Source organism: Xiphophorus hellerii, chromosome 4 (genome assembly GCF_003331165.1).
Source record: "Xiphophorus hellerii strain 12219 chromosome 4, Xiphophorus_hellerii-4.1, whole genome shotgun sequence".
NCBI lineage: Eukaryota > Metazoa > Chordata > Actinopteri > Cyprinodontiformes > Poeciliidae > Xiphophorus > Xiphophorus hellerii.
The window spans coordinates 10,948,835-10,976,498 of NC_045675.1; the positions used below are offsets into that span (position 1 = coordinate 10,948,835).

At 35.7% G+C, this 27,664-nt stretch overlaps 1 protein-coding gene and 1 long non-coding RNA gene across 3 annotated transcripts in view; one reads left to right on the plus strand and one right to left on the minus strand.

Annotated features, from left to right (window-relative positions):
- mdga1 (MAM domain containing glycosylphosphatidylinositol anchor 1) overlaps positions 1–27,664 on the minus strand; it is a 182,254-nt gene that overhangs the window by 57,911 nt on the left and 96,679 nt on the right. For both annotated transcript variants that reach the window (XM_032561218.1, XM_032561217.1), the window contains exons 5-6: positions 10,372–10,568; positions 8,512–8,644 (exon numbers count right to left, since the gene is read on the minus strand). In XM_032561218.1, the coding sequence (XP_032417109.1) occupies positions 8,512–8,644; positions 10,372–10,568 (330 nt within the window). The remainder of the gene's footprint in view (positions 1–8,511; positions 8,645–10,371; positions 10,569–27,664) is intronic.
- LOC116718919 (uncharacterized) lies at positions 12,476–27,596 on the plus strand. Its single transcript, XR_004339020.1, has 3 exons — positions 12,476–12,509; positions 12,567–12,699; positions 27,583–27,596. It is a non-coding gene; the product is annotated as an uncharacterized LOC116718919 (long non-coding RNA).

The following is a 27,664-nucleotide window of genomic DNA, read 5'->3' on the forward strand; positions in this document are numbered from 1 at the left end:
AAATCGTTATTTAGAGAGATCAAATTTATTCTAATGATGATGCAGGTGGATGAAATTGTCAGACATCAAAAACCTGGGTTTTTACTAGAATTTTAAACATGTGTCACCTAGTAAGTATGAAAACAAATAAAGAAATTACTAAGTTTGAAAGCAATAGTTTGACACACTTGAATAAAGATAAAACAGGCCTATGTGAATGTGACAACTTTGTAGCCCCTGACAATAACACTCTCGACACTATAGGGTTCATTTTGTTGGCAGATAAAACTTTCTGTCACAGAAAGAAATAAAACCTTAAAAATTGTTAGTTATAATTTGGTAAGAATATACATGAAATCGTAAAGGGAAACATGTTACTGCTGCAATATTTTCACAAAACAATTACAGGATTACATAATGTATTTAGTATTCTTTAGTATTTTAGTAATTCTTTAATAGACCTCCAGACATTGCATGAAATACATAGTTATCATATCAAAGAACTAAAATGTCTTTATAGGTAAAATTTAAGGATAAAAAAACAATGTACTATAATCATAGTATCTCAGTAATAATTTTAAATCAGAGCTGCAAAGTGATCAGGGAACTGTTTTGATTCAATGGTGAAGTTACTGTAAACCGAGGAGGCCGAGAATTTAAAAGAAGGAACTGGTGGTCTGTTCTTCTTCACCATTGCCCACTCCATTCATGCTTAGGATTCAGGTTCAAATCCACACAGCAATCAATATAACCTGTTCTTTTGACATAGCTGGTTATAAAATTATTTAATGAGTACCAATAAAGTAATTCAGACTTTTTTTGTATTGTACTAAGGTACGTTTATAATGGGATGGGTTCAGTTTAATTGGAATAAATTGGATTATAATTGGAATAAGTTCAATTCAAGTAGACAATAATTAATTCAAATTGCATTACAAGGTCTTGCATACTTTGCCAAGTAATTGAGATAAGTTTTGTAGTACAATGGTAATACATGAGTATACATAATTGGACATAATCATATTTAATCAAGGAACAGAGCCATTTCCATAACACTGATTGAGCAGACACTGGCAGATCACCAACAAAAAAGAAGGGTTTCAATCTCCTTTTGGAGAAATCATAAGAACTGAAAAATCCAATTATATAATCAGATATTAATTTATATATTAATTTGAAAAGCACATAATATGTGATTAATTAAGTTAAAAATAAGTTTGTGATTTCTGTTTTAAGTGATGTGTCAAGCTTCAACAAAAAGCTTTGAGTGTTTATGTTGGTGCTGTTGTCATTTACACAAACTCTTGCTGAGCAATCAGCTGTCTGCATTATTGTTACCTTTAATTAGAGGTTTTATTGAGATGATACCAAATACAAGGACAGTTAATATTAAGTATGTTGTATTAACTACAGTAGAAACACATTAATAAAAAGCTAACAGTCATACTCAGTTAAAAACACTTATATACTGTATATTCAACAAAACATGATGCAGAGCAATAGGACTATGCTAGTTAAACTGAATTCAGAACGCACAGAAAGATTACGGGGAGTGATGTTATGATTATGTACTAAATACTTTACCTCCTGTTGTCTCTTTATAACCTTTTCTTTAGTATCTGCTCTCTCTGGGGAATACTTTCATTCAAGGCTAATTGTGGACTGAATATTGAGAAACATGGGTTGTACTTGGATAAAACACTTGTGGCAGTAGTTTCAAGTATTTATTCTTCAAAAATCCACAGCTGTTAGTATAATTGCGGTGTGTGCAGCTGCATTGGATGAACGCCCTCAATTTTTAAAACACTCATTATGAGATAATTTATGTAAAATAGTTGCATATGTGCTTTTATCACAGTCTTCGATTCTGAAAATAGAAACATAGACTAGGCAAAACATCACCACCTATCCAATAGTTTGTCTATTTTTTTGCCAACGTAGCCATGATTAATCAAGGAATTTAGTCCACTAGACCCCTGAAAGTGAACTGTAGTATCTGACACCAAGAAGTTACCAACAGAAAGATGATTGGGTATGACATTGCCTGAATGTTCCATCAATAAATAAGCAAATTATGCTGAATTATTGGGTCAGTTATGCAAATGTTCCTGGCCATCCACCTGATCTGACAGAAAACATGATTCATCACTCAAAGCCACCTTCTTCCATTGCCACACACACTGTATTTTGAACCACTGTTAATATCTTCAGCATTTTGAGCTTCAATAGCTTCTCTATTGAATTTGATCTTATGGGCCAGCTTTTGCTCTCTAAGTGCATCATCGACCCTGTCCCCTGTTCAGCAATGTTGCTTCCTTGAATTTATTTTCAAAGAGAAAAGACTTCTGCAAACTGGGAGTGCCCCAGAAAAGTTGAAATTTCACATATGGCCTCACTCAGTCATCCAGCAGTTACATGAACTTCGTCAAAATTGCTCAAATTCTTAAGCTAGAATATTGTTCATGTTGCTTGAATCATTGAGGAGAAAACGTGCAGCTTAATATATTCACCTAACAGGTTCCACGATAAAAATTAAATATCTTTTATTCACACAGCTATCAGAGGTCATCATGTTATGCTACATCTGTGCATGTCAGAACATAAAGATGTGAGACTATGTAAAAATAAAAATAAAAATGTCTGTAGAAAATATTAGAAACAAGCAAGTCAAAATGAATATTCTGAAACTCTGTCAGTATAAATTTTAGAAATTATAGTTGAAATCTGAACCTAAAAGTCACTTTATGAAATTCTTTCTTCCCTGCCTCTGACATTACTCACAGAAATACATTTTAAAATCCTTTCCTGTAAGTTAACTTTCGCTCCATTTATGTCAACAGAACAGGAGAGAGAAAATATTCTGCACTTCAGAGTTAATACCTATAATGACACAGAAAGCTGCAAACTTTTTTCGAGCTTATCAAAGGCAAAGCTGTTATAAAACATTTTGAAGTCTTTGATGTATATAAACTAAATTATTTAACAGCAACAGCGACTGAAAGTAAAAAATAAATTTAAAAAAAATAGTTCAGGATTTGAACATGTTAATGCAATGTTTTTATTCAGACTACTTGATTGAGAGCGATTTCATGTAAACAAGCAGCATTTCATAAGATTTAATGAAGGTAACTAGCAGAAACCCTGAGTCAGATAAATAATTTAGTTGAAGGCAAAAGTTACTCGATAAACTGTGCAGTATCGTAACAAAAAAATTCTTATTTTGTTTCTTGCAATAAAAAAACTAAGAAAGGAAGAGAAACTATTAATATATATATATATTTTTAAACCTTCATAACTTTTTTTTCCAGAGAGAGGAGTAAGGTTTAGGTAATTGTTTTGATTTTTCTCTCTCTAACTGCTACTTAGCCATGTTATTAAACAAAAAAATAATGCTCAAATTAATCATTTGCTCTGTCCTAGCACTTTTAAGAATCACAGCGATCACAAATTTCAAACTCTAACTACAGACGTCTAAAAGAACTAATTGATGTTTTTGCTATAGTAAAATAAACTCAACATTTTTTAGGAGAGCAAAAGAGATCTATGAACTCTACCATAAACCTTGACGCCCTCCTGACTCTGGGACTGTGATGATAAGAACTACAGTTTTCCTCTTCACACACATTTTATGAGAGTCAGGGAAAAAAGGTTTTGTCACTGGTTGGAGGTAAAAAGGTTCCAGTACTAAGATCCCCAAACCAGGATTATGACCAAAACAAAACAGAAAATTAAGTGAATCCTGTTTAAGTGTGGGGACTCAAAAACAATGATGTGACATCGTTTGATTTAATCTCAACAGGGATTAATGTTGCAAGGATGAACAGGAAACACAATAATACAATACGCCCAGAGGACAAAAGAAGAGAAGTGGTTTATTTTTTCTCTTGCAAAAGCTCAGGTTTTTCAGTTTTAATGAAAAACCGTGTCTCCTGTTCCCTCATACCCAATGCATTTCTATTACTTAGTTGTCATTGTAAGTTTCCATTTATTTTTGTTTTTGTTGTCAGGGTCTTTTTAGAGCTCTGACTCTGAAACTGTAATTTTTTATATTTGCAAATGTAATATGGTTGTTTTTTCCCCTTTTCTTGTGACTCTTATTTATTATCAGCGTATTATAATTTCTTTCTGTATTTTGCCTTAGGACTGTATGCTTCCTTTTCATGGAGCCAAAAAATAGCAACATTTTCACTCATTTCTCATTTTCTCCTTGCATTTGACTAAAATCAGGGCAGTGTGCTGATTTTAGGCAAATATCTTTTCTGATTTTATTTAATATTTACTTTTAACATTTACTAAACAGTGCAAGTACTATTAAAAAAGAGAAATTATACTTTAAAGCTAATATAACATGAACAAAGAGGGTTTTTCTGAGGAACATGATTAGGCCACACTAACCATTTTCAAGGAAATGCATGTTACACATACTGTATAATGTGACTTATTTGTATGTAACATTTTTGTAGAGCAGACTTTGCTGGGAGAGTGTATCATTAGAAGAAGCTCTCCTATAATATCATTCACAGAAGAACCACCACACAGTCAAATAAACAGTCATACTTCATCCCTTCCTATTCTTTCATTTTTTTTACCTCGTCCCCTTCATTGTGGATGCTCCCTTCCCAACAACTACTCACCCACACACACGCATTCAGAGCAGAGTTTTTCCATCACTCATTGAGAACGTGAGTTCCTGACAGATTGGCTGTTTTGGCAAGTCTCTGAGGCCTGATGCCAGGCATACAGTTATTGTTGTGCCTGTTGTGGATCCATGTGTGTCTTTGTGCTTGTGTCGACTGCACAGTCGGGATACAATTGATCTCAGCCACAGGAGCCCAAGACAAGAGGAGAGGAGTAGAAGGCTGCATCAATGAAAGTAAGGAATACCTATCAGACACAGGCCACAGAATCTGAGGGCCACTTTCCTCACTTGTTGGTTTTAACATGGAGTATTTCTATGAGTAGCAGACAACAACAGTAAAAGAAATTCATGAAATAGTGTCTAACATTAGTTCTCATCACATTTTAGTTGCTCCATCATCTGTGTGCGTGATCCATTGTGTGTGCTCTAATTAATAGACTGCAGTCTTTGGTGAAAGCATTTCTCAATCATTTTTGCAACCATGATCAATTTTTTACCTTCAGTTTGAATAATTCTCTTTTGGATTAAATGCTCATCTCAGCACTCAGCACTCCTATTTTATGTAATGTGTTTTCTTGTAGGATAAAATTTAGACATTATGAACAGCTAGCGCACTGCTTTTATTAAAATACATATGGTAAGTGGTAAAATGTATTTACATACATAAATAAAAAAAATACTTGATGTGGAGATAGCTGAACAGATCGTATGATTTCCAAAGAATGATGACCTAATGTCTGGAGGAGTGTAAAGCTTATCTAGTTTTGCAAGAAGGAAGTAAATGGGAAAAACCCTTTAACCAAAAAGCATAGACTTGGTGACGGTGGCGACAGTGGTCCAAAATTGGTGGGTTGCTGGTATGATTCCCTCCCTGTCCACCTCTGCCAGATTTCACCAGGGCAGCTGTGGCTACAATCCAGTAGCTTGCCATCATTAGTGTGTATTTGACACACAGTGTGTCTTGAATGTAGTGCGAAGCAGTTAGGGGTCATCTGGACTTGATAAAGTGCTGTAGAACTACAGGCCATTTACCATTTATATATTTATATCAGGAAAAAATTAAGAGGCTACTTAAAATAATCAGTTTATCTGATTTTACTTTTTATAGGTACATGTTTGAGTAAAATGAACATTGCTCTTTTATTCTATGAACTACTGACAACATGTCTCTAAAGTTCCAAGCAAAAATCTTGTATTTATTTGCAGAAAATGAGAAACGGTTAAAATCACACAAAAAATGCAGTGCTTTCAGACCTCAATGCAAAGAAAAAAAGTGCATATTCATTTAGAAACAACAATATTAATGCTTTTACTCAAGAAGAGCTCAGAAATCAGTATTTAGTGGAATAGCCAGGAGGTTTTCAATGGGGTTCAGTGTAATGGTCTCTTAATTTTTTCCAGAGCTGTATATATATATACAGTATATATATGGTTTTTTTGTTGTGTTGCTGCCACATTTGTGCCCACTTCCTCAGGAGTGTTAAGAAAAAGAAGATTCACTGAAAGACAAGGACAATGTAAAACCTCACACACCCTCTAGAAAGGTGGAGTGTGTTTTTCAACTTCCACCAAATCCAAATCCTAAACATTGGTAAGTTTTAAAAAACTGTGTCTGAAGTATAAAGGTGGCAGACAATTGATTATTCACCTTTGCCAATTTCTTTAAGCATCAAGAATTGGATTTAGATGCTCACATAAGGTTACAGTTCACTTCACACAGCTCCGGGAGAGAAAACTCAACAATTACACAGTATGAACATATTTCATGCATTATAACGTTGTGTCAACAAAGTTACACCGATTGGTTGGTTCATATGATAAGCTAACCTGTCAGATAGTCATTGACCCGGTTATATTATCCATTACGATTGTCCAGACGCTGCTCTGAGAAATGTACACCAAGATCTCTTATGCTGTGTGTACCAGTGTGTGTCTTTTCTCCTGGAAGATAAGTTGGATGTTTTCTTTCTCTGCCAGCTTTTGACCTTGAACGGTGCAGTATCAAGATGCACCATTCTAGCTAACTCCATTATTCATTCTTAGCCTCTTAAAACAGCATCCAGAAAGTATTTGTACCCCTTTAAAAAGAGTTGTGTGTTATTTTTTTGTTTCTGCTCATATAAAGTTATGTCTAAAATATCTAAAGTATCTAGATATATTTAAAGTAAAGGTGTGATTTTATCAACAGATAATTTTGAAATTTTGAAGACGCCCAACCAAATTACTAACTTGAATCTGACAGAATTTGTGGAAGACATTGAGATTGGGGTGATGGGATGGAAGATTTCCAACCTTATAGACTTAAAGCTCATCAACAAAGACAATTGGTGAAATTAACAGCGGATTCATGCAAAAACCTGGTCTGTAATTATTAGAAGGATTTGAGTTCTGGAATAAAAAATAAAGACTTTTCTACTGATTATGAAGAAGGGTATAAAAAAGGAACAAAATGTTAAACAAAATGATTAAATAAAGTGGGTTTAAATCATGCGTCATGGATAGCTGTTTCTTGATCACAAAGATATTTATGTTGGATAAATGAGCTGGCTACAATACTAAATAAACTCAGCTGCTTTTATAATATGCAGTAATGTGTTAAGACATATTGACTGGAGTCACTGGAGTAACTTGCAAGTTAAAACCATCACTTTTGCTATAGACGTAGTAAATAAGCTGTGTGTTTAAACTTTAAAGCCAAAGAGGTCCTAGTTGGCAGATTGTATTACCTTTGATCAAAGCCAAGACAGGTTAGTTGCTGCTACAGAAAAAAAAGTAAAGAGAGAAAAGAAAAAAACATGTGATAGACCTTTTCATCTAAGGAAAAAAAAAGCGCATTACCAAAAACGTCGAACTATTGCTTAGAGGGAGTATTAATGTTTAATTTTTTCCAGTTAGGGTGGAGATTTAAAGAAGGGAACTTTAGAATGCATGGTTGTGTATCTAGCCAGCAGCATCCACTCTAATAAAACAATCATTAGAAGTTTGCCTGCTCCATGGTGCTTGCTTATTCTTACTCAGCCTATTTGACCATGAGAAAAACAGGATTACAACAAGCAGCCTTAAACAGTCTTCATAACATATAGGCAAAACCTTTGTTTTTATGTTTTGTGGAGGATGGTTTTATTAAATTTACCAGAGATCAGACTTAGAGTAATGAACTTCCTTAGTAAAAAGTTTTTTTTTAAAAAAGCCCCACACTGATTTGATGGGAGGAGAGTTTAGCAAAAGAGAGGAGAAAAAGATAAATACACAGTGGAATAAAAAGATTGGTAATATACACTAAGCTCAGGGCATTCCCTTGTGGTGCATCAGTCTGACCGTAACAAACCTGACAGGACTGTCAACGGCAACAGTGTTGTTGTAAGTAAGAGAGTTACCGGGCGGTGGCGTGTAGATGGACAGACCGGTGCAGAGAGAATTGGAGATAACAGGGAGCGTGACAACTGAATTACAGCTGACGGCCCTGAGATGAGCTCTCAGACACAGAAAAACTAGACAGGCAGACAACGCCGCGCACAGGGAGGCAGGCGAGAAGATAGAGACAGCGAGAGGAAAAAGCCAGTGGAGAAAAAAGATGCCCAGACAGAAAGGGAGGTGGAGAAATGGATACACACCAAGGAAAATGAGAAGATGAGGCAGTGAGAAATGAATAGTATTTTGTGCTCAAGAAAAGAAAAGCAGATTCCTAAGTCATAATACAGCAAGCAGAGAAAACTATGATAAAAAAAGAAGTTTTATAAAATCAAAAAAGGAGTGAAAAGGATGAAAGCAACCCATTTCATAGAAAAGAGTGAAATATGCATCTGTGGAAACCTGTATGTGGTTGTGGATTGCAAAGATGCGTTTGCTTTTTCCTTTTCTTTTCAAATATAAAGGCAAACAAAAAAACGTACCTGTAGCATTTGTTAGCCTGAAGGTGACTGACTTATCTTCAATGTTACACACATTGCGGACAGACACCTGGCAAGTGTAGTCGGCAAAATCCTTGGTCCTTAAGTTTTTCAGTTTTAGCACCTTGGTCTCGCCCTAAAGGAGACACACAAAACCAAAACAGCATGCACTGTAAAAATGTTTTCCTCAAATTAATCTTTGTGTGATTATTTAAAGACATATTAAACATTGAACTAAACATATACAGACTCACAATACCTTCACTGCATTAAATATCACTAAAATAACTTTTATTTTAGTGTATTCTCAGCTACATTTAGTCTTGTAAAGCATAATCAAATGCAATGTGTGTCTCATGTACCCTGCAATCATCTAAATCAACATTGCTCCATTAGGATAAAAAGATGGAGCATTTAGAAAAGGCTTTTGCATGTGCCATTAGGAAAATTATTATTTTTTTTTCAGATTTTCAGATCACAACATAAAAACAAAATCCACCAATCCTCTCCATTGTTAAATCTGTCCTTCTTATGATCATATCACAACCTCTCTCTGTTTCTCATGATATAACTGATGTATTTCTAAGACAGAGGCATTGGATAAGACAAGGTAGCACCAAGCTTTGACAAGAGCTATTGATTTATAAATATTATTTTAGCTTTCAAGATAAAAGGCTTGAGTGAAACTAATATGTTCACCCAAATAACATGATGAGGAATTATGAGATGTTCAGGGGATTTGCTGGAAGACAAGCTCTTCACAAATCCAATAAAGAGCAGGACAGGGCCACCAGGTCTGACACTGAATATAAACTGTGGAGAACCAAGTTGAATAGCTGGAGTCTTATGACCCATAAATTATACTTTCAGAAGATAATATAAATTGAATGCCTCTCAGCCTTTGAAGAGGCTATATGTACAAATTAAAATGTCAATGACTGCACAATTACAAAGTTTATCTCACCCTTAAAGTTATGTTTAAAATTAGTTTTAAATTGACTATACATGTTATTTCTGTTCACTTGACTTTGCAACCTCATTAATTCATGTAAAGATATACTTTTGACTAAACTGCACCACAGTGATGGTTGCAGTAAAACAGGAAGGCTCAAAATTATTTTTTCTTCAAGTTGTTTTGAATTGTTTTTTGTTTTTTTAAGTTTTATCATTGCATTGTCTGCAGTCTGCACACGTTATCAATGAACAATGAACCATAGACGTACATTGAGAGAGTCTGAAGACTGGTACAGATTATAGTCCAAAATTGACATCACACAAACTACACTGTCTAATTGATGTAGACGTTAGATTAGTTCTTTGCTGAAATTCGACCTTGTTTTCATTTAGCCATATTTCTATCAGCTTTCTGGTAGAGGCTGAAAATCTTTTTTGAACAATCACACAGATTGGATAGCATTTATGAATAATAATTTTAACTTTTTCAAAAAATGTTTACTGTCCTGTACTTAGCTTCATTCATCTTTGTATCAATTCTGACCAGTTTTCCTGAACCTACTGAAAAAGGCCCCCTAGATCATGTTGCTACCAACACCATGTTTCATGCTGGGAAAAGCACGCTCAAATTAGTTTTCTACCACACATATTTTACATGCAGGCCCAAAAGTTTCATTTTTGTCTCACCTGGCCAGCAAAATGTGTTCCTCATATTTTCTGTCTTCATCATGGCTTTAACAGACATAGTACAATCTTTCAAGAATTCAAAAGGATTACCCAAGGGCTTTTGTAATGCGAGAGGGACACTTGCAGTAGCAGATAGCGAACATTTGCAAGCGGTCTTTCTCTTTCTCCTGTGTCGTAGCCTCATATGGTTTCAGAAATGCAGAAAACCTTGTTCAGGTGTACCTGAGTATAAAGAGGTTCATAGATGTCCACTCCATTGTCTTTGCTTTGTTCGATGATCGTAGCACCACGTTTCCAGATGAATCTTGCAGGAGGGTTGGAGTTGACAGTGCAGCGGAGGAATACCGTCTTCTCCTGGTAGAAACCTGTACGTATATCGCCGACTGTCTGGTGCACAGTCAAAACTGGGACATCTAGGTCTGTGAGAAAAAAAACGTGAAAAAAAAATCCAATTATGAAGAGCTTAATGTTGGAAAGAGGGTTTTTATTATTATTTTTGCAAACATTATTAAAATAAACAGGGAATCACAAAGATTAATTTCAGTTAAAACTGATTTTCATCTTATTGATACTGACAACTTCTCTGTGCAAAATGTCAATAATACTGTGAATGGCAAGGATAGGATTTGGAAACTCAGGCACAACACTGGCTCATCACATGCAGTTTGTTGATTGAATTATCCACCCACACTTACAACAACTATCCAAACACCCAAATATTTCTAATGGGCACAAATGTCTAAACAGTCTGTGTGTTTTGCCTTTTCCTCTCTTGCTGTGACTCTCCCACACACCAGATTTATCTATTTTTTCCCTGTCATTTTTCTGTCATTTTCTCCTGCCTTGCCTTTCCAATCTCCCTTCCAGTCCCCCCATATGTCTTTTATTCTTGTGTATTTCCTTCATGGAAGTGCAGTTTTCCTTTCCCTCAAGTGGAATGGATTTCAGCTGCTGTCATGAGCATGGAGGCTGCTCTCCCTGGTTTCTACCATTCCTCCAAAACTCACTGCCACTTTTGCTCCACATCACCATCCTTCCCCCTTTTTCTATCCTCTTCTCCTTACGCTTTCCCTCTCCCCTTGACAAGGTAGACTTCTGTGTGTGTGTGTGGGTGGGTGTGCGCGTGTGTGTTCACATGGGGGTGTTTGTGTCTGTGCAATTCAGAATTTTTGCAGGCTAATTGGACTGCTTCAGAATTTAAGAAGGAAACCATTTTCATCATTGTCGTGTGAACCGTTTTCCTACTACTTTATCTCCTTTTTCCTGTCTTCTGTCATTCACTAACAGTGTCTTTAAACTACTGTCCCCTTATATATTTCTGTCTCTTTTTTCACCTATTTTCCATTTCAGTGCTTCAAATCATCAAACTAAAATTGTATATCAGACAAAGATAACCTGAGGAAATACAAATACACCCCTACTGTGCATCTTATTAAACCACTTTCTATCAGATGGATAGAAAGATGTGCTCTGAATTTTATTGAAGTCAAAATTCTGACCAAACTGGCTGCTGTGCTTTAAAGCAGAATACAATCAAGGCTGCCAATCCCATAGTAAAAATATTCCATGTCAGGGTAGTAGCACAATTAAAACTGTACGTAAAGTCTACAAATAAACTCCACTTCATTAAATAACAGATATTCACTTAGGGCGAAACCTGCACCTTTATTTTAAGACAACTTATTTGAATACTTCTAAGGTACTATAAAAAAGTGGCATAGGTAAAATTTTGAACTTCTCTTATGTTTGACTTGGATATGGTTCAGATTTTTTGTGGCATTTACACACTTTCTTTCAGAGGGTATACATTGCTACCCTAACTTAACGTCTGTGGAAGAATACATGTATCTAAACATCTAAACAGTAATCTAAACAGTAGGGTATTTCTAATGTTTTTGAACGCATTAAACAACAAGGGGTCTTTAACCACAGGGAGACAATGTATCAAAGAAATATAGACTCTAACTCAACCACACTGTCTCAGGGATATATGATTATGAAAGATTTTTAGAACTATAGAAGAGAGCAAATTCTACATTTTTTTATGTCCATGCATAAAATGGGCTGCACATGCTGCCACAAAACATAAGGGCTGTTGTAAACTATTATGTTAGTAATTAAGTAAGCTATTGATTATTCTGACAAATAACCGAATAATCGAAATCAAATATTTGATCAAATATTGGTAAATTCTGCCATAACAACAGTATTAATATCAGCTATCAACATCAGCCCAGATTTTCATATTTGTGCATTCCTAACAATTACTTTTCTGTAGTTTAGAAAATTAACCTAACAATAGTAATAAGGTAGCAATTAGTGTTGCAGTCAAGACCACCTAACCCAAGACCAAGACCAGAGTGTATCAAGATTGAGACAAGACTAAGACTTTTAGACCGAGGGAAGTTGAGAGTGAGTCAAGACCTGCGCCCCACGCTACATGACACAATAAAATGTGAAGTATGATACAAATTGCTTCTCAAATTGATCTAAAAGATTCACATTCCCATAAAAACACCTAGATATTAAATATTTGGAGCTGAAATAAATGTAACCAATATTATCAATTCAAACTCTTCTTCATTTTGTGTTGCTATCATCTTTGTGCCACAATCCGCAGAGGTCTCGTGCCATCCCTAAAAGGATAACTCCCTGGGCAGTTGTCCATATCGCCCATGTCAGAAACCACCACTGTCTGCACTATTAAACATAGCAATTAAAGCAATGCCCTGACAGTAAACAACGCTCAACTATGAACACTGACCAAGGAACAGCAAGCAAGAAGTAACCAGGCAGAAGGTGCTCACCGTGACTGTTCTCACCCTCTTTCTCGCTGCATGAAGCCAGGCAGAATAGTGCTGTAATATCTGCCACCATGACAGGTGACGAAAAAAGTCAAAGAGCAATGAGCATGCTCTTCCTTTCTTGTGTTTTATTTATTCGCTAATTAAATAAATGTCAATGTATATAAATAAATGAAATAATAATAGCTACTTCAGAGTGCCTAGTGCATTACAAGAATGAAGAACGGCTCTCAGTGAGGCTCCAGTCCTGTCTTCTTAGTAAAGAGCCGTTCAGAAAAATCGGATCTTCGTGAATGTAACATCACCATTTTGCAGACTTTGGTCACAATGTTGTCCCTTATATGCGACACAATTTGTCCCTTGTCGCTGCAGGGACAAATTGTACAGCTATGTACAGCTTTGCTAATGTAGCAGGATGAAGCCTGCCCCAGGATTGAGGACACCTGGCACCTAATTACCGCATAATGGGTGTGAGCATAAAGTGAGACTCACTATTCTGTCTGAATAGTGAGTCTCTGATTGGTTTAGGTGAATTTGTGAATTGGTAGTTTTCCCGTTGCCTCATACTATTTCAGTTTATGCCTGCATTTGGTCGCACTTCAGGTGGAAGGTCGCTTGGTTAGTTTGCAGTGGTCAAAACTCTAACATCAGTAAGTAATGTTACTCCTCCTGTATAAAATCTGCCATTTTAGTTGGTTAACTCAACTAAACCTCTATCTTCTGCCATTTTCTAAAATCACCTATTAATCTTTAACTTCACTTCAGACATAAAGCTGCTGCAGCTCGCTGGAGACCCTGCTCCTTTGTTTCTTTTATTTCCTGCTTTGTTTTGGGGTTTTTTTTCAATTCATTTGGTTTCTTTTATACTTTTTGTTTAAATTTGTTTTGGGTTATTCCATTCTGTGTGGCCTCCGGCCTTGCTGCAGGTAGCAGCCTTGGTTTTTTAGATAACTTAATTAAAACGTTGATTTTTAATGACTCCCCCCCACGCAGCTGCTGTTACAATTTTTTGAGTACTGTATATCTGACCTGTCAAAAGCGTCACAATTTTAAAGGTTTGCAGTGGCCTTGCTTTCTTTGTCCCAATACTGATACTAGCACAATATTTGCTGCTCATGAAGTTTACATCCAACAGTCTGCATACAGTATGCAAGTAGGTTGTTTACATTTTTTTTCTATTAGTTTTAGATTACTGAAATGTATCTCCCCACAAGCAACAGTAATAGGCAACATGCAAAATTCACATAAAGCAATCCAGACTACTCCAAAAAATGCTATGTAGTTGCATTTTATTCAAGCTGCAGTATATAACTTTAATAAAAAATATGCCTCCTCCATATTTGTTAAAACTGTCACCATGTCGTGACAGATTATTATAAGACAGATCATCTGTGAAAACAATCAATCTCCTCCACCTCCTCCCTGAACTACTATTACTGGCTAAAGTAATGCAACGTTCCAGCCAAAACAACCAATCAGAACCAGGAGGAGGGTCTTAGTGCTGTCAATCAACTCATTCACTCACTGCTAAAAGTGCTAATGGTGGAAAAATGACTTATTACAGGAAAATCGTTTATCTGCTGTCACTGGTAGCTATGCTAACTAGACTAAGCATTCACAACAGGCTATGCTAGCTGCAGCATAGCACAGGGAGAGGAGGATGAGCAGCACCACATGAGATTGTGATCGACAGCAGTAAAAGTCTCCTGGTTGTTTCTAGCACTTTGAGAAAGCAGAGGACAGATTTTTCACAGATCATCTCTCATACCATACTCTCACAACATAAAGACAGTTTTAAAAAATATGTGAATTTTTTTTTTTAATAAGTTACTTACTGCAGCTTTAATTTCACTCAGGAGAGGACGGGTCAGGAGTGACGTGGGCTAGAGCTGCTGCTAACTGACTCATCTGCTAAGTGTGGTAAAAGGTACAGGGACAAGTTAAATATATGAATATCTTGGTAATTTTTTTCCTTAATCCATTAGATCCTAGTGAGGGAAACAGTAGTCCGTAGCTAAGCTAACTATGCTAAATGGTCGATAATCTCACACAGTCTACCCACCTCTTTAAGAAAAACTGGGTTATAAATTGACACTCTTGCCTTTTTCTCTCTCTCTCTCTATTTTTTTTTTTTTTTTTTTGAAAACCTGACTTTATCATTTTTCGTAGCAGCATAGTAACCGCCACAGTCGTTCTTGTTTTCTACTGACTGCTGCTGAACACCGTCACCGTCAGGCTTTCCAAGCAGGAACGAACCATTTCATGCAGATCCAGGGGGGTTCAGTGCAAATATGGATGTGTGATTTTTGGTCTGGGAGGGGTAACATTTAATTTTTACTGCTAAAAACAATCTTCGAAAATACAATATGATTAATTTTGTAATTGACAGGGCCCCATTTTTTATTTTATTTCTATGAACAAAAAAATTAATTGTGGAGGGCCCTCTGTTATTCAGGGGCCCTTAGAATTGTCATATTCTAATAGTGTTAAATTTGTTTTCTGTTTCATCTGAAAAGCTATGCTAAGCATCAGCAGTTCTGTCTATTTGCATGAGTAGGTGCTCCAGCTGTATACACCTACTGCACACTTTGCTGCCGATCGCTCCAAACCAGCCACTATGCAGCAGCTCCGGGAGGAGAAAAGCTGAAGTATTTCATGCATTGCGCCGGTTACTTTAAGGATGCTTATTGGTCCCCCGAAGAACCAGGATGTTTTCATCTGTCACTGACATCCCTCCGGATGCCCGGAACTGAACTTGTACATTATGCTGCTAGCACTGAGCATAGTCAACAACTCATAGGCGGAAGTGAGAGCGTTGTGCAACACAAATAGTCACCCGGCCGGAACATGGTGTGCTTAATAGTAAAACATAATTTAAGGAACATAATTAAATAATCGAAGTACTCAAATTATTTGAGGAATTGTTACTGCCCTACATAAGACTAATACAAATGTAATCTTCCAACAATTCAATAAAATCAGCTTTTCATGCAATCATTCACACGGCGATGATGGCAAGCTACTGGATCTGAAAGAAGCAGCAGCTACAAAGAGGAGCTTCATGGACGTAGGCAGCGGCATAGCAAGTATTTAGCCACCCCCAAACGGTTGCCAGGGGAGATTCAAGGATTCGTCAAACATTCATAAAAATCAAAACAGCACTCCAGGTATGTTTTTGATGTGGGAATGACTTTATAAGATGATGTAAAGCTCAAAAAATTTCACATAATACCCCCCCAAGACACTATATGAAGAATCAGGAAATTGAAAGACTTGACAGAAATGACCTCAGTAAGGTATAGAAAAAAGGAATAAAAATGAGTAAAAGAATTTACTTTTGCTGTCCTAATCATTGTATTAATACTGGTTCTCCAGAATAATACAAAGCCTCACAGTGAGTCTCAGTTTGGGCCCATAAGTAAATGGAGACACAAGATGAAACTGCAAGGGTACAGAAATACAATATGAAACTTTAATGAAGGTTCTGATTTCCCCAAAGTCCTGCCTTTGCACACAGCTTAGATCAATTGCACTGCATTGCTTTTGTTAGCCATAGCTTTTAATGTGCATCTAAGCTTCCAAATTTCAAGCTGCTCTGGGGGCTTAATATTGTTTTCTGCTTTGACATCACATGCTAGTGCTGACTCGAAGGCATTTTAGTGCTCCCCTAGACCCCAGGTCCTTACATTGTTGGACACAGACATGTGAATAAATCAGCAAATTGGGTAGCTTTTATTGTGCATGCATACACTTTTTGACCATTAGGGTTCTATATTTTGTATTTCAAAGTCTCATGGAAATGGATTAAATGAATCCCTTTTTCTAACTGATCTGAGTTTAACGCCACACTGATTAATGGAGGTTAATCATTGTGGTGTGTTAATATTAACTCTTAAAAAATAGATCAACAACCACAGACTCTAAATAATGTGCAATAATTTTTGCAATGACACCAGCAGTTTAGCTTGGGTGGATTCTACTTCACTTTGTGCATAAGGATTGATGCTCCTTCATCTTGTAGAAATAAATGGACCTTTTAAGCAGCATAAAAAGGCACATATTTCATTTTTTACTCTCAATGTGTGTCTTATGGCTGGTAAGATCTTGGAGTCATTTTTGATTTGGTAAATGAAAGAATACAAAGAGATCGTTTTTAGAATTAAGTTTATTAGATGTGCTAATAAACTTGGTGACTACACTTTTGACTTTTTGTCAGCTTCTGATCATTCTGATATTTTGCAACATTTTAGTTAAATGAAAGCACCCTTGTGGATGTATTATAAGACCAACCAAGCTGCCTCCTTTTGTGACATTTTGGAAAATCTAAACAAGTTTGGTGACAAATCAAGAAAGGGAATTGAGGACCTGTACAAGTGTGGTTCATCCTTGCATACAGTTTCAAGTTGCCTGAAGGTGCTATGTTCTTCTGTTGGGACTATGTTAATATACACCTCCACTTTGAAATGTGTTGTTTTGTTTTATTGTGGTTGTGGTTATAAAATCATCCAATATCTGGTGTGACCACCAAAACATAACAGAAACATCTGGCAGGGAAAAGTAACACCCCAAATTAGATTTCCCAAAATCAGACCAAAATACAGGTAGTACAGCTTTAAGAGTTTGCTTCTTTTTTGGCTTTTTTTTGTACAAATTAATTCAGAGTAACAAAAACATCCAACACTATGTTTTTGCAAGTGTGATCAGTAGACCAGTTCCTCTGAAACTCTTTAGTCATAAGAAAGAAAAATATACTTTATCACATTTGCTCTTGGTATCCAACTCTCAGTTCACATTTACTGTAAATTGGATATACTGTCTTATGATTCCTGCTTATGTTTTTAGTAATACTGTATATTCTTCTGAGTTTGAGCAAGACATTACATTTTGGTCTGTTATTTTGGCTTTAATTATTAAGAAGACTAAGCATTTTGTTTCTTTTTTTATTTTATGAGTCATATTGGGACATTCAAGATATTGTAATTGCAAAATCTTTAGAAAAAATATGAATATCAAATATTAAGCATATCAAAAATATTTATTTTAAATTTGCTCATAGTAGTTTAAATTACACATATTTCAAACTTGCCCAGTAAGTATGTAAAACAACAACATTTCTGTAATATTCATACTGCAGCAGTGAACAAATATTTTACTGACTTAAAATGTGATTGCTATTTTACAATCTTAACGCTGATATGACATAAGATTACTTTTTCAAAGCCAATCCATCTTGGCTGTGAGTGTGTTTTTGTAACAAGTTGACCTCTGCTGGTCAGTCTTCCCTGCAGGAGGACACCCTAGACTCCAAATCCTCTTTGATTTCCAATAACATGTCCCGTACTCTAATAGGTCTCCAGAAGTAGATGGCCATTAAGAGACCAAAGGGAAGATGACAGGTTCAGTCGAGTGAGCATTTAATGGAGGAGGTGTGGTGTATGTGTGGGTGTTTGGATGGAGAGGAGAGGCAAAGGAGACATGATTGCTTGTGTTTTACAACATACAGTGCTAGATAGCAACACAAATACAGAAAAGCAAAAATAAGCATTTATTTACCGTAATAATAATTAAATAAAAGAGCAGCAGAGATACACTGCTAAAGTGGGCAAATCTGTTTACACACCGATTAGCATAATTGATGTGTCAACAACTGAGTTATATAGAAGAGTGGCAAGATTTTCTAAAGAAATCTATAACAATTTCCCTCTGGATTTTAGACAAGCAGTTTAATGGAGACAGAAACCATCTGGATCAAGGTATACTGGTTAGGTGGGACCAGAATTAAACATTCTGGCCTACATACAAAATTATTTGTGTTATAGAAAACATCATCCACATTATGAAACAAGACGTTGGCAGGGACGGGGATGCTGGTCAAAGGTGATTAGAAGATATATGGAGATGAATACAGGTCAGTCCTGCAACAAAACTTGTTTGAGACAGAGACAGAGGTTAATATTTTAGAAACAAATGTAGAATGGTTTACAACAAAGCATCTTCATGGACTACAATGGTTTGGATTTAAATCTAATTTATATTCTGTTGAAAACTGATATTCACAGATGGTCTACAGACTTGCTCAATGAGTCTGAACAGTTTGGAAATAAGAAAGCCATAAATGAGTCTCTACATGAGCAAAGTTAGAAGAAGGATGATTACAGTTGACTTGTGACAGAAATCATTGCTAATGGTGGCTTTACAAAGCTTGACTTAGAGCTGCTCAGTATGACAGCTGCTTAGAGCACACCCGTTTTTAGAGTTTTGTTTGGAAACAATTTTGAAATCTATGTACTTTTTCCTTCACTGTTATGTGCTATTCCATTTATGTATTACTTTATATTGGTCTATAATGGACATCTCAATAAAATATATTTATGTTTATGTGGCAAAATGGAGGGGCCATATTAAGTTACTAGAAAGACAGATTCAGGTAGTTGAATGTGATGAGACACATTTGTCTGTAATAAAACTGTTACAGTTGAAATACCAAAATATTTTTTTTATTTTTTTTTTTGCAAGTTGAAAAGGGCTTTGAAGTAAACAAGTTGTATAAGTAATTATCAAAAGAACAAGAAAAATATGGGGGGGAGGAGCTGTTTGTTTTCTGTTGCACCTGTGAAGTGACAGAAACAGAAATAAAATTCATGCACATTATCGACCACACACACGCCCTCATGGCTACATGCAGACTCACAGCTAGAGAAAAGCTTATGCATACAGAGAAGCACAAGCAGATGCAAACTTCACTGTTTGATCCCGCTTCGCTTCTCATCAATTATTTAGCCTTTTGCTCATAGACATCAGCTTAAAGAGAGCATAAAACATGCACGAGTCCCACATTTGGAAATAACGAGAACATAGCCTTGGTTTAAAATGCAATGTTGAGATGTAAAGATTTATTTAGGCTGATTTTCTGTCCTCAGACTGTTTTCTTCAGCATTTATTTAGAAATTACAGGTTTAGTTTTGCGGTTTTGAACTACAAACTTATGCTTTAGGTGTTAAAGTGATGACTTCAGAAAACAAAATAGATAAACTGGGAATAGAGGTTTGATTGTGATATAAACTACAATCAACACATTTAATTGATATTATGGCATATTGTAAGATAAGTGTAATCAACTACAAGCTGAAATATTTTCTGCATTAATAGGACTTAAAAATCAGCAAAGTTTTCAATCACCTCAAAGGGGACCACTCCAAAGATGAAAGGAAAAATACTTTGGTTACTTATTTATGACAAACATTTTCCACTTTACACTTTAGTGAGTAGCAAATGCATGTTATAAGATTCAGTTGGACTCCTCCGATGTACAAAACTGCATTTGAATGTTGTTAACAGCTGATTAGCTGGCTCTTTATCAACTTGGAAGAATTTCAGCTTATTCTTCCCTCTGAAACTGTTTGACTATGATGTTTGCCAACAATAATTAAAGGGGTAGTATTTATTTTATTATCAATCTTAGAAGTAGATCTATAAATTGACTTAATAATTTGACATTTTCAGTTTTATGTTAAATGATTTTTGGAATTATTTTAAGAAATGTATTATTGCTCATGATTGATTTTCTAAAAGCATTAACAAGATAAACCATCCAAAGGGGTGAACACTTACAAGTAATCGATCATCTAGCTTCCCAAAGGAGTGTACCATTTTCAAATGTTTTATTTAATATTTTAATATTAAATTTAAATATTTAATATTATTTAATATCTTATAGTTTTGTGTCACATTATGATTTCTTTTTCTTTTCTTTTTATATTGGTGATTAAATATTTTTACAGGGGGTTGCCCAATAAACAATATGAGCTAGCAGTGACCATCTTGTGGACACTGTCTACTGTTTAGTAGACAAGCAAAAATTATTTTAAATTGGAAAAACAGCGAGTTTTTGACCATAATAGTCTGCTAAGAATGGATCATTTTTGTAGAGTCTGTGTGTTATGTACAAGCCTTAATTACACCTTTGTCAGCACAGAAGCTGAGAAAAGCAATTAAACATTCATGAGTCATGGTGTGGCTTTTATTCTGGGCCTAAACAAACCAATTTGGTTATTTAGCATGAGCGTGACCATGTGTCTGTACAGCGATGATGACAGCGAAGGAGAAACAGAGGCACAGTACACTGACTCAGCCTTTGCGATAAAATCATATGCACATGTGCAAAAACACACAAGTTGCTCAATGGGTGCGCACAGTTATACAACAACATTCACATACACATACACACGGGTAAACATAAGTATAAACACACTAACAGATACACACAATTCTCCTCAGGGTCATGATAACACATGCTTCTGAGTTCCCTTGCTGCAACCCCTCAGGGCAAAAACAAGAAAGACCTTCTGTGTCCCTGTAAGTGGCTTCTGAAGATTTCTGTGGGGAGCAGAGTGGATAAAGGATGCCCTCCTTGCTCCTTTTCATGCTCCTGTGAATGTATTGTGTAGACGCTGAAATCCATACACAGCTTTACTCCTTATGAAGTTTAACAACAGCAGTTAATTGACATCAAAAGATGAAAAGGCAGCAATGGACATACAGTACATGCATACATGCTGCACTTTGCACTATTTTTAGTTGTATAAAGTAAAGGGTAAAGTACACCTTGGGTAGACATACAATATGCCAAGTAATATAGGCCATTGTTGCTCTTAGAATTATTAAAGGCCCCGTGTTTTTATTGTGTTGTGTTAAAAGACGAACGTCTGGCTCATGGGCAATCTGCTCAAGGCCTTTATTAGTCCATCTTCGGTCCACCTCTGTGAATTCCTGCCCAGACAGTAAGGCTGTACTGTATTCAGACACAACTTCCCTTTCATTGTTCAGCTCAGTAAACAAATAAATAAATGAGAATTCAGAGACTCCCACGACAATAACACGTAGCTTTAAGACAGTCTTGCTGAAAAGTTATGATGGCTTAGTGTCCTGTTTCTGAACCTATAAAAAATGCAACATTATCACATAGGCAGCGCTGCGAATTAACATGCTATTACCTTGAAATTAGCTTCAGTTTGTTAATTGACAGGATTCTTTTATTCACATGAATTAGTGTGAGATTAAACAGAATTTGGTGTATGACAGAACATTTTCCAATATTCAGAAATATTGGAAAATGTGTGAATTTAACCAAAACTATAGGTTTTACTCAACAATCTAAAGGCTATTTCAAATCACATTTGGGTTTTTTATCTACTAATGTTCTTTACACACCACAATTAGCTGCAGCTGATGTTTGTGTAAAGAACAAGCATCAGCTTTTGGCTAAGGCAAGAATTTGGCTTTAGATTTCATATAACAACTCTGTATTGCATGTCCAATTACATTATTTTAGATACAGAATACATGACAGTAACTAAAGACAGTTTGTTTAACAATGAAATAATATAGAGTCTTAAAACAAGCTAATAAAGTTGAGTCATAGATTTGCATGGAGTTAACAGGTGACTAGGTAGAATTGTAAGTCTGAATAACACACTTCTAAGTAAATCAATATTTACATCTAACCACTGCTTTTTTTCACGGATCTACGTAATATCTTTGGAAATTTATAAAAGCAACTCAGGAGTTAAGCTGTTCTCAGCAGGATCTAATAAGAATCTTCCCAAAAAGCCCCAAAGCCAGACATTGATATCCCACCCAGTGTATAAATATTAAACAGCAACAGCTAAGCACAGATGGTTTGAAGCAATGCAGTCACTTTTTAATCACAAATCATTGTTATATGACTGTGTACAATATCTAAAGTCCACAATTCAAAAAATATTTGACACCATCCAATTTAATAGGTTTGACCTGAAAAGTCCCAGTGGGTCCTGTCTAGAAATGTTTTGTTTTTTTCTAAATAGCCAAGAGAATAACATGTATATCAAAACTCCCCACCCAATTCATCACACAGCTGTGATTATATAAGTTGTTGTCATTCCTTGGGCATCATATATTGCTTGTGTCAAAGCCTGTAATGTCTCAGGGACATGTTTTGGTAAAGCTTAATGTAAAACTGCCATTGTACAGCACTATGTGTCTGTCTCAGAGTACTTTCTTTTTAAACAATACTTTTTGTTTTATTGTGTATATTTTGTTTGTGATCCATTCAGTATGTTATATATACAGTATATATATTTATTATTTTGTATTACAAAGTAAAAGACACTTTGTATTACCCTGTGCATGAATGCTGCTATACAAATTGCCTTGCCTCCAGTATTTCAAAAAATATAAAATCTATCACAAGGACACCAGGATTCAAATATAGGATAGGGGTTCCATGGATAGTATTTTCAAATGATCAGTGTAATTTAAAAAGATCTGTTATTTGAAATGCAACTCCTTGATGTCTGTGGTCACCATGGCCTCAAGGTTTTACATCCGTCATGGCATCAAATCTCTCACTTGCCATAAAAAATTGCAATGGAATGTGAGAAATAGAATGGTTAGCATATCTATCTATTTGGTGCTGTGTTAAAACATAAAAGGAAAAGTGTTTGGTCACTACCAAATTGTACAGTTTCACAGAACAATCAAGGATATATTATTGAAATACATAAATATTGCCAAATTCATCCTCAAAATTAAAAAGCACTATTACTTCTACTTTATACATACATCATTGGCATTTTAAAAAGAAAAGTTCTCAAATCAAAGTAACTTTATATCTATAATTTCACACATCCTCTGTTTTATATTCTTGTAATCCCCCTGTCTCTTCCGTACCGTCTTCATCTTCTTTTTTTCATTTTTTTCTATCCACGGCACATAGGCTGTCAGCCGGCCTTAGGGTATGTCCCATACTTTATGATACTGTCTTTGTTGCTCAGCCTTGTGTCATAAAAGAAAACAAACTAAAGAGGAAATCTTAGAGAGAAGCAAAGGTAGAAATATAGGACAAAAGAAATAAGAGTAAAAAAAAAAAACCCAAACTGGTTAATTCTGAAAATGCATAAAGGACAACGGCAAGCAACAGTGAGCAGAAGGTATGCAAGAACCAGGCAAAATGGGTAAAAACGAAGAGCAAAGCCATAAAATAAAGTTAGAAGTTATTGGAAGCTGGCTGAAGGAAAAAAATCCCATCATCATAAAATAATATTGAAACTGGTCTGGCCTTAAGCCATTGATGAATACGGATACAGCTCTTTGGGGTCTTTGGCCTGAGGAACAGACTAATTTGAACAGCTCATTCCACCTGTGAGGGTGTAAAAAAATATTAAAGAGAATAAAAATGTTTCACTGCCAGTTATTTAGTCTATCATTCCACATTTCCTTCCAGTAGTGGCTTTAGGTGTCACCCAGAAGATCCACTCACAAAAAGTAACTTCCAAAAGAAGAGTTAGTCAAACGTGGAGTGTGTTACAATTTAAAAAGTAATAAAAGAAACAAAATAATATTTGGAGTGACAAGGGCAAAGCCTTGAGTGAATCTTGCACAATGAAAGCAGAGGTAGTCATTCCCTTCTCCCCCCTTCACCACATTTTCAATAACGGGCCTTAAGGGGCCATTAAAAGAGGCCAACGAATGACAGCTGAGTGAAAAGGGGCCTGCTGCTGAAATCAGATCACGTACAGTGACTGAAAGATATTGAAATGACAGCTAGATATCTTAATTACAGCCTAGGTTTGTTTGAGATAAAGACTCACAAAAAAGAATGAAGATTAATGAAGATCAATTTTATACTGTTTATGATATGAAATGTGTTGATGCTGAAACTGTTGGTGTGAAACCACCTGGAAAAGACTTTCATGTGGACTCAATACCAACATGTTACTGACAGGCATAACATTATGACCAGTCAACAACCTCATTTGCTTGTGGCACTGCAGTGTGTACCACTGCCAACTGGAAAGAACCATCACAGTTTAGGAGATGTTCTGACCCAGTCATCTCAAATTTGTCAAACTACCTAGAATTTTTACGTTTAAATATTTTTATCACACCAACTTTAAGGGCACCGTGTTCCCTTGCTGCCTAATATTTCACAGTCACTAATAGTTGGCATGACAATCAGTATTTCTCATTTCACCTGTCACTGGCCCTTACATTATGTTTGAATGTCCTAATCTCATCCCAAGTTCTGATTTCAAGTCAGAGCAGTCCTGAGTAATTGCATCAGAGCAACTCCCGACACTTTCAATCATTATGAAGGGATCAGTCTTAGTTAATATTCACATATTTTGTTATGCCTGATCCATAAAGATATCATTTATTTTAAGTACTCTCAGCTCAAATTTAGGTCAGTGTGATCTCTCCAAAACTTTAAATTTAAATCTTGTTGGATTTAAATTTATACTGACAATTGTATCACTTTCCACTGCCAATGATACACTTTGAATAAGAAGTTTTAACAAGAAGAAGTCTGTCCATTTTAGAGAAAAACTTTCTCCAATATGACGTTTTCAGGTTAGTATTGCTTGACCTCTCAGCGAGCTGGCCTCTCTGCAGAGACAGCCAGTCAGTGAACTTCTGCTGTCAATCACAGCAGGTTTTGTGGGTTACACTGAGTCTCATAAAAACAAAAGTTCTGCTGCTTAAAATCAATCCATGTAACTGTTATAAAACATGGATGCTAAAAATATTCAAGAGCAAATAAATATCCAATCTGGAAAGCAGCAAGACTTCCATTGGTTCTAGATCCTGACTTCAGTCTGCCAACCTTCAGTTTAAGAGGATAAAGGGAGTAACCCTGTTTTTCATCTTTGCTGTGAGTCCTCTTCGACATTTTCCACTCTGTTTTCATTCCTGATTCCTCAGACATTCTTGAAAAATGTTTATTGCGTTTTAACACAATTACTGAACCTGTAGACATGTTGGCATCTCCTGTCTACATTTGTAGCATGAATCAATTGACATATCTGAGATCCGATTTAAAGATTTTGTTGGATTGAGTCCTACTTTAAAGTCACTTAGATTAAATTTGTGCTGGATTTACACAAAGACTGAAGGACATCTCATAGTCCCTGATCACGTTAAACAATTATCAGTGCCATGCTTGTTATGTTTTAATGATGGTGCGTAAATACAGCAGCATACATTGCAATTTAATCCAATGCAATGTATTACATTGGATTAAATTGTAGTGTTTGTGTATTTTATGCACATTTCACTCGTATGGTGAGACCTAGCTTCCTTAAATGTGAACTCACTTTCATGCTTCATGTCTTAAAAAGACAAAAAGCACATTTAGATAACTCATAACTGGTCCTTACTTAAAGTATAAATTATTGATTCAGTCAAACTCTAAATTTGACTGTTAATGATGTGATTTTAACATCATAGAAAGTTTATGTATAATATAGTCATTTATGATGACTTGTCGATCTTAAGAGATTTTCTGATGCCTTAAGAAAGCGTGATTAAACTTAATAACCAATATAAAGCACATTTAACAAGAAGGTACAATTATGCGTTAGATTCACAAGTCTGCATCTGATTGATTGCTCCCTTATAACTCTGCTAACCTGGAAGAAAGGCTCTTTAGGGTAGACTGATTGGTCTGCCCATATTTGACAGATGTTCGAAAATTCAGTTGGTCAGCACTTTGCGTTTAGCTATGTCATGTAAAGTATCTGCAAAACAGTTTCTTTCTTCTTTTTTTTTTTTGCAACTCCACTTTCTCAACTTTGTAATATCAGCAAGACAGTCCTATCATGACCCAAAGATCAGAAAGAGTTAGCCATCTAGTAACGTGTTCAAGAACTGAACGCAAGCCGGCTTCAAAGCAGACTCCAGCTGATTCAGACAGCTGTTGGTGTGCAGACAGCAGATTTTAAAGCACACACCTGCTGAGAGTCAGTCAGATACCTGAATTGTGAAACAGTCCAATTTCAGAACAAGTAAGTCTTTCCACTTTGCTTTGCTGAATCTGTTATCTGCTACTGAAAGCTGACTGATTCCAAGGTGGTTTGAAACACTAAAAACATCAGGGAAAGGTTAGGTTTAAAACTAGGCCATAAAATTATTCCTCATGTTCAGAGAACACTACAGGCTCTTGCTAGTTAGTCTCAGTTGAATAATATGAAATTTTGACTTCAGTTATTAGTATCTTACTGCATCTTATAATCTTCAGTTGAGTCTAACTCTGAGAAATATACTTCTTGTTTCTTGTCTCAATCTATAAAGATCTGTGCCTGGAAAGAAAACACTCACTTCTTCAGACAAATGATTAGAAACTAAATGATGTATAAACATTGAAAAAGTTTAATGTTTTGTTTTACTTTTACTACACTTCTATAATGTCATCCAGTTAACAATTGATGTCCCACAAAGGTTTCACAGTAAATATACACAATAAAATTATCTTGGCTACCAACATAATTATATAGTTGCAATAATTGATAGTACTCTTGGTTCTAATGACCCTTCTATTACTCATTTTTATGTCTCAAGTAAAAAAGAAATATCTTGTACATATCTCCCTTTCTGTTCTTCCTTTGCATGATTATTGTTCTTTCCCCAGTGCTAACTGCCCCACAGAAAACCCACCATGAAACCCTCAATTTATTGTTTTTGGTCCATGTTTTGGTCTATGTTTTTGTAATAGTTATTTTCTTGGGAAAAAAATATCAGCATGTGCTAGTAGACCCAGTATTAAGGTCAGGATAATTTCAAACCTGCACTGCATTGTATAACCTTCATCGAGTAGAATGAGTCAATAAATAAACGATGGAAAAACAAAGACAACAGAGAAAAGCACATTTTAGATAACGCCAGCCGAACGATGG